General features: G+C 43.6%; 1 protein-coding gene across 3 annotated transcripts in view; it reads right to left on the bottom strand.

Annotated features, from left to right (window-relative positions):
* The window catches only part of CARNMT1 (carnosine N-methyltransferase 1), a 34,395-nt gene extending 21,032 nt beyond the window's left edge, over positions 1-13,363 (bottom strand). Inside the window, exons 1-6 of one of the 3 annotated variants that reach the window (XM_080373343.1) lie at positions 11,085-13,363; positions 10,584-10,674; positions 9,847-9,895; positions 8,246-8,417; positions 8,097-8,168; positions 6,428-6,539 (exon numbers count right to left, since the gene is read on the bottom strand). In XM_080373343.1, coding sequence (XP_080229469.1) covers positions 6,428-6,539; positions 8,097-8,168; positions 8,246-8,417; positions 9,847-9,895; positions 10,584-10,674; positions 11,085-11,113 — 525 coding nt within the window. In that variant the 5' untranslated portion in view covers positions 11,114-13,363. The other 2 variants (XM_080373341.1, XM_080373342.1) reach the window with 2 other exon arrangements.
* Between the last annotated feature and the right edge of the window lie 2 nt (positions 13,364-13,365).

Genomic DNA, 13,365 nt, shown 5'->3' with positions numbered 1-13,365 from the left:
TACTTTGAGGCTGAGGTAATTTGGTTCAATTTCTGCACTGGAAATTTGAGTCATAACCTTTTCTTATGTGTTTACCGAAACTGAAATATTCAAAAGCAATGCAGAGTCACAGCTGAGCATGAGGTTGAGAAGGATGTTCCCAGCTTCCAAGTCCCTGAGGGTACAAGTGCCTCACTGACAGAAGTAACTCACAGTTGGCTGTTGCAGTAATAGTAATAACTAGCATAAAACCTTTGGTATGGCCAAACCGAATTAGAGAATCAGTTTGGAGGTGTCGTTTTAGACCAACCTCCCATACAACTACTAGTCCTGGGAAACAAAAAATACCCAAGACGTAAAAGCAGTGAAGTGATACCATCCACTCCTTTCAAGAACCTCGCTGTCATGTAAAAACTATGCTTGTATTACATTGACAAAAAGGGTCCAGCACGTAATAATGATGAACATGATAAACAAGCTGTGTAGCTACATCCCAAACTTACTTCCAAAATCAACAGCAACAGAAGATCTTAGCAAAACACCATGGAGGACGGCTTTTTCAGTTAGGCCACCTACCGCAATTTGAATTAACTTCTGCTTCCTTTTCCATTCAACAGGTTCAGATATAAATTCGGGTGCCCCCCACCCATTACCTCATTCCTATGGGACCATCAATCCCTTATCTGATTGAACAAATGTCTAGAAATCATTAAGTTCTAAAACACATGGCATCCATCAAGCCCTGCCAACAGGTCTTATCTCTTGTACAAACCAGCACGTCTTTCAAAAGTTTCCCCAGTAATCGAAGCACCGTTTGTATTTGCCAGCAGTAGCTACCGCCGTTCTGAGAACTCTACATCGTCTTGAAGCATCGCATCTCATAAAAAGAGGCCTTTCACACCCTTTTCAGGCGCAACATACTTTGAGATGATTCGGGTTTTTTTGTCTTTCACGCCTCCTAGCTGACACAGACGCCGAGGCGACTGTGCTGTGCCGGCCAAGGGGCGCGGAGGCCCCTTTCCGACTCAGGCCGCCGCACGCCGCCGCGGGCACAGGGCTCCCCGCGGCCCGCAGACCGGGGGAGGCGGCCACGTGACCGGCGCGGCACAGCGGGGAGGCGGGCGGAGCCCGGGGCCGCCCGGCAGAGACAGCCCGGTGAGGGGAGGACGCGCCGGGAGGGCGGGGCCCCCGCAGCGTCCCGGTTACCCGTAGTATCGGAAGGCGTTGATGATCCTCCGGAAATGCTCCCGCTCCATCCGCTCCTCCTCCTCCGCCCCGGCAGCGGACGCCGACGCCGCCAGCGCCCTGGGCTCGTGCGGCTGGCGCCTGCGGCACTCGTCGCCTAGCGAGGCCGCCCGCTCCGCCCCGGGCCGGCCGCCCCCGCCGCCCGCGGCCTCTGCCTGCTCCTGCTCCGGCTCCAGCTCCCCCTCATGGCCCTGCCGCAGCCCCCTGCGCATCGCCTTGGCTGGCGGGTCCCTCTCGCTCGGCGGTCGCAGCGGCGGCTGCGCTTTACGGGACACGGCGCACGTGGCCGACATCGCCGCAACGACCGCCGCCAACTATCCCGCTCGGCGCGCACGCGCCCTCACCCACTTCCGGCGGGGGGTGGGGGACGAAGGGCGGTGTTCCGGAGTGCGCCAGCCTTCGCGGGCAGGCGCGTGCACTATCGCGAGAAGATGGGGGGCAGCAGGCGCAGGCGCGCACCCGCCGGCCGCTCGCGGGGGCGGGGCCGTGGCAGCTGGGCGCAGCCCCTCCCCCAGGGCGGTGCCTCGGGGCAGCCCTGGCGCCCCGCCCCCTGCGCGCGCTGGCCGTCACCGGGCGGGAGGCAAAGCCCTTCGCAGCCCTCGCGACGTGGCGCGCTGGGGCGGCCGCTGCGTGCCTGGGCGCTGCAGCCCCGGGTGGGCGGGCAGGCCGCGGCTTGCGCTCGGCGGGGCGCACCCAGCCCCGGCGGCCCCAGGCGCACCGCGGGGGCCCCGCCGTACCTCGGCGCCGGGCGAGAGCCTGATGGTGCTTCTGGAAACAACCACGAGGACCAGCTGCGGGGATAGCAAGGGCGGGGTGTCAGGCAACGCGTGAGTGTCTAGGGCCGAGATTCTGTGCGCGTGCACACACACATGCGCGCGCACGGGTTCCCCAGCACGCTCCCGCCCCGAGGACAAAGACATCCTCCCCAACCTGACAAAACGTGTCGGACCAGATGCCGCTGCCCTCCCTGTGACCTGCGGCAAGTCACCCTGCGCCTTGGCAACTTCCTTTGAGAAGCGGCAGCTGGCACCGGAGGGGCCTCTGCCACAAGGGCCCACCACCTCGGCTGTGGGGTCCTGGGGAGCGCTGTCCTACATCGCTTGTCCCAAGATGCATAGGAACGAGTCTTTTAGTAAGCCAAGCACACTAACCTCCTCTCTTGGAAATAGGAGCATCGGGTTCCTTACTGAAACATTCTCACTGTAAGCTTTTATCACACCATCTAAAATACTGTACCTCCCAAAGAGACTCAGAATTCTGAGTTCATTGTCTTTTCCCAGGAAGGCAAGTTGCTGTAGCAACTGGCAACAGGACACACAATTTAGGCACCACGGGTAAGCATGGCCAGTTTCTACAGTCCATATGTGGTATAGCCACTGCCTGCCTCTTTTACTGCTTTGTATGGGCATAGCATCAATGAATCTTCCTAATCATTTTTGAGCTTGAATATACTATCTGCCTCCCATGGCATTAAATCTCTGAAGCTCAGTCTGCTGTATGAAGTTATCACCCTCATCTGCGTGAAATACCACCTTAATATAATTAGTCAGTCTGTTTCAAGTGAAGGAGGAATGCCCCCTAAACTAGTACTTGTACTATTTGGTTAATCCAAGTTCTGCATCCACTCAACTCACAGCGTTCAAGACTTTGTAAACCTTGACCTTTCCCCCCCAAAAAAAATCTTCTCTCCAGAGTGAAGGGTCCCAGCATTTTCAGTCTCTCCTCACCAAGCAGCTGCCCCATTACCTTGATCACATTAGTTGCCCTTAAGTCCGTTATGGACTCCCTCCAGAGGTAGAAACTGGAACTGAAAATGCGAGTCCACCGGTTTTACACCGGAGCAAAGTAGCACCACCTGTTTTGTTTGCAATACCCTTTCGTAAGATGCCTACACAGTATTTTGATGCAGCTCCACACTGTGATGGTTTCAGAAGAGCTGTCAAAAGATCTCTGCAGCCCATGGAAAAGACGCTGAAGAAGTTTGGGGAGGACGGTCTTCCATGGGAGCAACCCCCCTGCTGGAGCAAGGGAAGATTGTGAGAAGGAAGAAGTGGCAGAGACAAAAATGTGATAAGCAGAGCACAGCCCCCATTCCCCATCCCCCTGTGCCGCTCAGTGGGTGGAGGCAGAGAAGCCAGGAGTGAAACTGAGCCCTGGCAGAAGGCAGGCAAGGGGGACAAAAATCTTTGAAGATTGTTCTTACATTACTCTGATATGCTTAGCAATATATTAAATTAGCTTCCCCAAGCCAAGTCAGTTTTGCCTGTGACTGTAATTGCTGAGCAATCTCCCTGTCCTTATGTTGACCCATGAGCCTTTCATCATATTATTTTTCCACTCTGTTCAGTTGAGGATGGTGATTGTAGTAGCTTGGTGGGCACCTGGTACCTAGTCAAAGTCAACACACCACAACCATCCAAGTATTACCCACCCTCTCACAGTTGCACACCTTCCAAAGGGAAATAAAAACAAAAATACAGTTTAAGGTCAGAGAGTTCATCACTGCATTTCAGCAAATGTGACATGAATGCATTTTTTTTTGCAGTTTTTATTGCAAAGTAGTAATACAAAATAGCATTTGGAAGCACTTTGTCTTAAACACAGTTTTAATCTCATTAAGACCTTTTTCTTACAGGTTTAAGACTCTTAATACTGTTAACAATAAAGCATTACATTTCAGTCCCTGTGATCAGCTGACACACGGTAATATAGTGCATCCTTTACTTGGCTCTAGCTTGACTTTTGTTCTGGCTGATGAAAATGTAAGACACTGCATAGAAAATGTAAGAGTTAATACATTCCTTATTCAGCAACAAAATATGATTCAACTTGCCAGTTTCCTGTATCTAAATATCCGTACACAAACCCTGTGACAAAGCTTTAACATACATTTAGCATACCTGCTTTCTTAACACTTTCATTACTATAATTTCAATCTAAACTATGAATACCCATAAGAATTATTTCTTCCTTCCTCCTCCCTGAAGCATGCATTTATTGACTAGTAGTCTGTGCTATCCCAATCCTTGATCTCTGCACAATATGTGCACTTAATCTTGTTACTGATGCATCTATATTCTCTTCTACATCTTTTTCCAACAACGTGACTTCTCCTCAGGTTTGTTTGTTGGGTTTTTTTAGACAGCCATTCCCAACTGCTTCAACCAATGCACAACATAAAAGTTACTTGTCAAACACCACAGAGGTCTTTAGCAAATCTAAGTTCAGTTATGATGTATTCATTAACAGCTTCAGTTACTGAATAAGCAACGTTGACAGCTTATACAATCTTGAAATTACTATTGCCACAGCACATAGCTAGTTCCTCTAGACATGTTTATCAGTGATTAGAAGCTCATTATTAGAGATAATTACTGTCATTTCTATAGGAACATTTCAAATTGCGTTCATCCATGTTCAAATATGCTTATTAAACCAACAGAACTGCATCTTTATAGTTTTGTACACAAAATTATGTTTATATTCTTTAAAATGTACACACTCAATCAGATTTAAAGATCAGCCAAAGCATGACTGGTTAAAGGAATTCTAAAGAATAATGGACTAGCAATACTACTCAGCAATATCTGAGGCTTACACAGTTAATAGTCACTACTAATCTACTTGTGTTCCATGAACTAGTATTATGGACATACACATAACAGCTGCTCAGTTGGTTGGCTTGCCAAGTATGACAGTCCTGGGGTTTTCAGTTTGTACCAAAGGCTTTCTACATTATCATGCTGCGAACTGCTGATCTAAAATTAAAAAGTACAAATTTAAACTGTAGTGTAATGTACATACAGAGGAAATGATACCACTGTGTAACAAAAACGAATACCACTAACACATCTGCTGTCGATGTTTTGCCCCATATTCCTTCTGTTTCCCCTTTTTTAATCATTATTTTATCATCAGATAAATCAGTGGATTCAGATAAATCAGATAATCAGTGGATTCATCTGTTATTTCAGAACATCCAATTTCAAGGAAGTTAAGGTATCGCTTATAATGACTTAAGAGTAATGGTCAAATGTGTAAGGACTGTAATACCCAAGGAGACACAGAGCTATATAATTCTTACAGTATTTTCATATGAAAGAATTGGCTTCTTGATAATTTGGAATGGGATAAGCAGATTCAATTTCCAGTAATGCTACTTACTTTCTTCCCTCAGCTTTTTTAATTCCTGTATTATATCACTATACACATAGGATAGAAGCTCCTCTTGGGATCTGGTTCCATCCAAGTAAACTAAGAAAGATTAAACAAGAAGTTTCATGAGTTCTATGCCAGTTATCTGTAATAGCAACTGGCAAAATTTTCAGTATTTCTACAGGTGCCATCAGAAGATACGAAAAAATAAAACACAAGACCAATACCTCCCTTTTCTTCTTTCCCAACTTCATTTTACATATTAAAAAATAACATAAAAGTATTCTAGTTGAGAACTAATTTACAGGGTTTTGTGGTATAAAAGTGTCCATTAGGATAGTGGTAATAACATTAGGACTGCAGAGCAATGGCTTAATTCAGCAGAAAGGTTCCTACGCAGTGGAAGAGCTCAGGTTCTTCCTCAGCTTCAGGGTCTGAGCAAGTCATGAAGGGGCACGGTGGTTCCATTCTCACTGCACAGTAAGAAGTGGTATGCTGATGAAGCAGCCACCTGACTTCTCTTTCCTCTGGCCACCACTCCAGAGGTGGTAAGTCCAAGAGCTGTAAAAGTGTGAACATTACACAAGCTCATGGCAGTGCCCCATCAGCTGGCCCGGCTTTGGCACTTCTCACACAGGACCGGTGACTGTGGTGTGCACAGTCAGCCCCTAGGAATTATCTTCAGATCATAGGATTTCAATAAGGATTTAAATTCTGTTATTTCAATTCTGTTCTGTATTGTCCCAGAAGCTCCTTATTTAGCCATACACATGTATGCACACATGTATGCACACATGCACATACAAACTAGCTTGTTAAAGGGACTTAGTGATCAGAATATTTCTCTTTTTTAACTTCATAATTTTCATTATTGAAAAATCAAAAACCCTATAAACTTGAAAAACAAACCAACAAAAGCCCCAAACCTATTGTTCAAGTGCCACAAAAAACACTGAAGAAAACTTTGTCCCATTAAAAAAAACACAACCCAACAAAAACTGCATTAAGTGTCACATTAAGCATTTTATAAGTTTAAAATTAAGGATACCATACCAATGTTACTTGCATTCTCTTCCAATTCATTTTTATATTTCAGATACATAGGCCACACGTGTCCATCGAAGTACCCCAGTGTATCTGCTGGCTGATAGACTCTGGTGCTATACAAAAATACGTTTGCTTTCCCATACAAGTTTTACATTTTCCCCTACCGTCAGCTGATTTAATAACAGCATCTATCCAAAATAAAGAAAGAAAGACTGGCAGGCTGCCTAACTGTTGGGGCAAAGGAGGATCCTTTTTTTTAATATAAACTATGATACGAACTCTAGCTAACTTATTTCTGCCAATCAAATGACGTTTAAGATAAGGTAAAAGTTTCTTTTTAAAAAATGATGTAAATTAAGGTGGTGTTGTGGTTTAACCCCAGCTGGTAATTAAGTACCATGCAGCTGCATGCTCACTCCTCCCTCACCCATGGGGGTGGGGAGGGGAATCAGAAAAGGATGTAAAACTCGAGGGTTCAGATAAGAACAGTTTAACAATTGAGATAAAACCTAAAGAACAACAATAATAATAACAGTTACAATGAAAAGGAGGGAGAAGGGGAGAGGAATGAAATCCAAACGGAAAACAAGTGATGCACAATACAACCACTCACCACCCACTGACCAATGCCCAGCCAGTTCTGCAGCAATTACCAGCAGCCCTGGGCACCCGAGCATGGCTCGATGGTATGGAATGCCACTTTGGCTAGTTTGGGTCAGCTTTCCTGGCTGTGTCCCCTCCCTGTGCCCCCTGCCCCTTCCAGCCCTCCCACCAGCAAGGCCTGAGAAACGAGAAATGAAAAGTCCCTGCTCACATTGTTCCCACACCAAATCCAAAACACAGCACTGCACTAGCCACCAAGAAAATTAACTCTATTCCAGCCGAAACCAGGACAGGTGTATTTAAAGAGTTACCAAAACAAATTAACTTTCTTTTTTTTATTTGGTATACAGATTTCTCAAACTTTAAGTGAATAGCTGTTTTGTCTAGTCATTTCCAGTCTGGACACTAAAGTCCTTTAAAGGCGAGTCTAGTGAGAAACTAAGAACCTGGAAACAACCAAAACAAAGTGCATTTCTTCACTCAGCCAGCAGATTCTGACTTCGTGCGTATATATTGCTCCAAGCACAAAGTACTGGTCCAAATTTGGAGGCAAGTCAGATACTGGCTCAATAATCTATATCAGATCTATGGTACAACTAATGCACAGTCTAAACAAAGCATATACTAAAAGCATACATGAACAATAATAATAATGTAGCTGTATTCAACCAAGGATAAGACTACTTAGGTTTTCTTCACTGTTTCTGGTTTTAAACATGGTTTAACTCCAACAGGCTGTCATCAATCTACATAATTTATCTGGACAACAAATTCTCTTTTAAGTGTTTGTAAAGCATTTAACACTTTAATATCCCTGTGCTCTAATATACAAAAAAACCCCACCACAAACCAACCCTAAAACCAAACAAACACACCCCCCACCCCCATCCGTGCATGCTTTTGTTAATGTGGGTTAAAGAGCCACATAATCTTCCCCCAGAATCACAGAAGACAGATGATCTTAATAGCTAGCATTTAGCAAGCACTGAAGAAAAGCAAATATAAAAGAACCACTCCAGGTTGGGGAGCACAGTGACCCTCTGTGACCAGTAACTGAATAATCTTACCTCCTTCTCCTTTTGCACTCTTCATAAGGAAGGGTCAAAAAATATCTTCTATTCCATAGTTCATTAAGTGGCCTAAGATAATAACATATTTAGCTCCTTCTTCCTTTTTAGGGCAGCTTTTAATGTATCAGGTTACATTTGCTGCTTACTCATAATTGTACAGCAGAAAGCCTTCAACAATCAAAATATAAACGTCATCTGTATTTTTCAGATTGTCACATGTATTCTGTGGCCCTTCTGTCACAACACCTGAGCTTGCTGGACTTTTCATCCAATTGCGAATACTTTTCACCATTTCATCCATATAGAGGGCATCAAGTACTAGATGAAAACAGAAAGTTAGTCACCTCTTAAAAACAGAGAATAATAAAAAAAGAACCCTTAAGTACCCCTAGGTTAATCAGTAAGAATCTACACACAAGTCTAAATGAAAAGGCACATGATTACCTGTAAAATACTCTCACATAGGTAAGAGGTTCCACGTTCAAAACTGACAACACCCTGAAACTAAAGTTTTCCCCATCACTGGGGTATTTCTGGTGGGTGTGGTTTCTGAATTCTGTGCACCAAAAAAGTGTGTGAACTCATTTCACTGCCCTTCCCGTCACAGAGGCTGTAGGGACTGTTCGTTCTCCTATTCCACAAAACTTGTAAAAACTTACCTCAAGATGTCTACCCTTCTGTCAGCTGTCACTGACACAGGTGAAGAGAGCAGGTGCTCGAAATGTTTTGCTTTGGGTTTTTATTGGATTCAGGTATTTGGAGGGTGGGAATGGATGGATTGAAAGGATGGCATAGAAAGCAGAACAGCACAATGTAGCACCTGCTTTTGCCTGTAGACGTGTAAGAACATACTGAGTGCCTACTGAATGGCAGACAGAAGGCAGACTTTGGACAGATAAAAACAAACATATTTTAGAGGAGCTTTTAAGAACAGCATTAAACCCTGATATTTGGACCAGAATGTTTAACTTATCCCTCTAGTTTCACATTCCAGTTTCATGAAGTCTAGAAGCTGACCCAAAGACTGCAATAGTTGATAAAGGGTCAGTTTTCAGATACATTTTAAGGTTCTGGCCAACGTTTAAGGTTCTGACTAACACATTTTGTGATCACCAAGTATCAAGAAATTAGCTAATAAGCAACCTTCACAACTAGCTATGACCTGAACCAAAGCACTGGCCTTGAAGTGGATCTGGATCTAGAAGTTTGTAAGACTAAATTGGCATGGCATGTTCAGCCAGCATTAACCATGAACTATAAAACATTCGGTGTCCATGTGAGATCTGACATGAAATAAAGATGTCAGGATCAAACTCAAGTTTTGACTTATTTGGAATATGACAACGAAAGAGGCTCAGTGGTGATGTTCCATGAGTTCAATATCAGAGTAGGGGAAAAAAAAAAATCATCGTTACATAGAAAATGATGAGGTTAAGCTTATTCTAGTGCTGCAGGCCAATACTTCTAACTGAACAGTACGATTTGCTACTGCACCAGACAACTGTAGAAACAGAGGAAAAGATTAAAGAGAGAAAAGGAAAGGTTGACTAGCTTGAGCTATTTGCTAGTTCAGCAAGTTTTCTTATTGATCTCAGTAAGGATGAAAGAAACTGAGCAAAGGATTGCTCTGAAACAACTGTTCGATTACTGCCTTGCTCAGAAGGGAAGAGGAGCAGGGGAAGAAGTGTTGACGCTCAGCACAACAGAATCTCGATAGAGTGTTCAAAAGGAATGCAAAGTTACTGACCATCATACAGCTTAAATCCACGTTCATCTGTTTCTACTTCAGACTCTGGCTGAAGGGGAGAAAAATTGAATATTTTCAAGGCTGGTTTTATGACCGCTGTCACAGATAAATACTGTACAGTTACAAAAACAAGGATTACACACTTTTGTATCCAAACTGATTAAATTTATCTTCAAATTTAAACAGCTGTACATAACTGTTTAAATATGAAGTGTTTGTATGGTATCTAAAACAACGAATTCTCCAAATCCTACCTCTTAAGTTCATTAGCGCTTCACTTCAGAAATAACAGCTCCTTTACCCTCCTTAACAAACAATTCCAATGTAAATGCAAAAGTTGTTTTCCTGTTTTGATCTGGGAGACAACAAACTACCTATTGGTCTACAAGTGTAAGGTTAACACAGTATCATTAACTTCATTAGCACAAAGTATCTTGAAAACTGCATCCAATGTGCACCCCTTCCTTATTTTAAAAGGTTTTTTAAAATCATTTAAAAGATGAGAGTAAACTTTCTTTTTTTTCTAATACTCAGTTTTGTTGAGTATACTCAGTGGTTTTGGCCACTGCAAGTTCCATTACCCCAGTGCTTGTTTTATTTCTCTTTCTCATCAAGTTAACATTATATTAAGCAGCATAAGTTTTAAAAGTGTATCAATAGGAGAACTGAAAAGAAAGGATACTAAAATTTACTCAAGCCTACTTTTACCTATTGGGTCTTTCCATCTAAACTGTTACCTTAAAGAAGTCATCCTGAGAGATTACGTCACAGTTGGGAAACATTTTCTTAAGCTTTTCCGACAGCGTTGTTTTCCCCCCATTTGTCACACTGAATTAGAAAACATAGTAAAAACTGCATCAAGACAGAAATCAATCCTTTAAACATATGTACAAGCTCACACACACATTTCTGTATAGTTAGGCAAAAAGACACAATCCAACCCCCGCCCCCAAGTTTATTCAAATTAAATAGTCTCTACCTCCAGAAAATTTCCTGGCAGATTTCAACAGCTTTCAGACAGTGACTAGCAATGCCAAGAAAGAGGTTAGAGATGGTACCACAGCTCTCCAACAGACACAGAACAATTTCTTGACTGTTCCATGCCATAAAATGAGACCATTATATGTTGTCTTCTCAATCTATTTTCAAAAGATAACCATTCATAAATAGAAATTACACCATTCTGAAAGGAAGGCCAGTCTTCAGCTGTAAAGGAAATTTAATTTGCTGATACTTACCCTCCAAGGCCAATAACCAATACTTTCATAGCTTTTCTCCTCAGTTCTTCCTTTTCACTGTCAAAAACAGTAGCCAGTGAAAACCCTTAATTCAACAAGAAAGCAAGCAGCTACTGTATTAAGAAATACGTTATAGGTAAGACTTATTTTCTGTCCTTTTTTTTTCCTTTTTGCACAGCTACTGTCAGAACCTTATCTGCTTGTTCTAATACCAACAAAAAAAATCTGCAACACACATGCCACATCAGAGTTTTCAATGCATTTTATCTTAAGACAGTATTTTAATCATATGGGAGGGAACTCGGAGATACTCAGTTCTACCAGTATTAATACAATACCAGAGAAGACCCTGAAGAAAAGCACAGTCATTCGCTCAAGCATTAGTGGTATGTAAAAAAGACTAGGTAAACAGAAACAGTGGTGGCAAACAAACAAAATTCTTAATAAAAGAAAGAACTGATACGCTGAGGAGAAAGATGTTTTTAAAAAAATTAATGAAGGGTTATTAACGGTTAGTATGTTCAAAGACTTTATGAATGTGGTCTGAGCAGTGTAACAACTCACCACTCCCTTGTTGGGAGAGTTAACAGCACAGACCATACAAGCGCTCCTCCACTTCGGTAACCTGGAGTCACTGAAACTACTGTAAAGGCAGCTTAGGCCATCCTAACCGATTTAACCCCGAGAAGGACTAGGTAGCACTTGATCTTCTCCAGAGAACATCAAGGCTGAAATTCTGGAAAAGGTTACGTTTGTCCACCCACATCCCTGTTGCTGCCAAGAAATCAGCCCTGAGGTTCTGCCTGGCTGAAAACCTTCAGTGGTCAGAGCTGCCAGAGGACACAATCCTGTCTTTCCCTGACTCCTTCTCCAGAACTATCTTCTGGAGCAGGTGTTGCGGAGTCTATAATCAACTATACAGGAAAATACTCCAGCTGAAGAACAGTTCTGCAAAGGAGAAGGGAGGGAAAGAATGTTTGTTTTCAGCTGAAAAAATCCCCTCCAGTTTACCATCTAGTTACCTGTGCCCACAAAGGTATGGTGTAGCAGAAGGACAAGTAGTGGTCCTTCTCTTGGTAGCAGCAATAGTCTATATACAGAGTTTGTCAAATTTTAAACAGTTTAACATTTGTCAAACATTGGTTTCCATGAGCACACACCAATCAGTAACTATTTAACCACATGCAAACACTCTATTTTTCACCTGTTTTGTCCCCTAGGTCACACATAAGAAGGTAAGACCTGTAACACCTAAGACCTGAAAGGACTGCGCGGGTAATATTGTCCCCCCTCCCCCACAAACACTTATCTGTACTATTCTACAGAAAAATACTGTTACAGGGTATCAGTGTGAAAATAAAACCGTATTATTTCTGTGAAGCTAAGTTTTAGACAAAGTCTGAAATAATATCCTTTTGCTTTCGGTGCAATGACTGCAATTTCAGCTTTCACAGATATGACCTTTGCATGGTTGCTTCACATCTATTTTTCTGTTGAAGAAAAAAAAGACATACTAACTAGTCCAAGTCATCACCCCTGTAGCAGCCGTTACTCTACAATGGTGCAGTAAACCTACAGTACATTAGCATGCAAGAGTTTTCTATGAATATTGTAGTTCTCAGATTCAATGATTTATCACGTTCATGGTACTGGCTATCTATTCAAAGCAAGCAAATAAGACGATCTGTTCTCAGGAAGTGATGAGACTCAGGTCATCCAAAAGAAAAAAAAAAAATAAAAAAAGCTCTTTTCCAAAAATCATCAGTAAGTTTTGTGTTCCAGAGGATTTGCCTTTGTCCCACAACAAATGCTATCAAATAAACTAAATAACATCTGGACACACATGCTGAGCTTTGGACTCTTAATTTACGTCATCGTCTATACGGAAGTTAAACCCAGGTTGACAAAAAACACCACGATGAAAAAAACCAGCAACACTTCCTCCCCCCCGAGTGCCGTGTGACACCAACTACAGAGGCAAATCTGTCACCAGCGTTGCAACACAGGAATCCCAGGCCACCCTACCTGCGCTCGCCTCAGTATCTTTAAGCACAAGACAAACGGCTGGCAGCCCGAACGTAAACCTACTGTTGCCCTATTTTTAACGGCACAGCGTGACCGAGCTCCAACGCGCGCTGCCAGCCGGGGCACTCCCTCCCCCCAGGCCCCGCCCGCCCCGGCGCGAACCGCCTCACACAGGCGCCCCACCGCGCCCGGGGCTGGCGGAGGGGCCAGGGCAGCGCACCCACCGCCGCACACCCCCGCGCCGCTCCGGCGACTC

The sequence above is a fragment of the Falco punctatus genome (assembly GCF_963210335.1).
Source record: "Falco punctatus genome assembly, chromosome: Z".
Lineage (NCBI taxonomy): Eukaryota > Metazoa > Chordata > Aves > Falconiformes > Falconidae > Falco > Falco punctatus.
The sequence above is the reverse complement of the archived record's forward strand: the minus strand, read 5'-3'. Positions and strand labels throughout refer to the sequence as shown.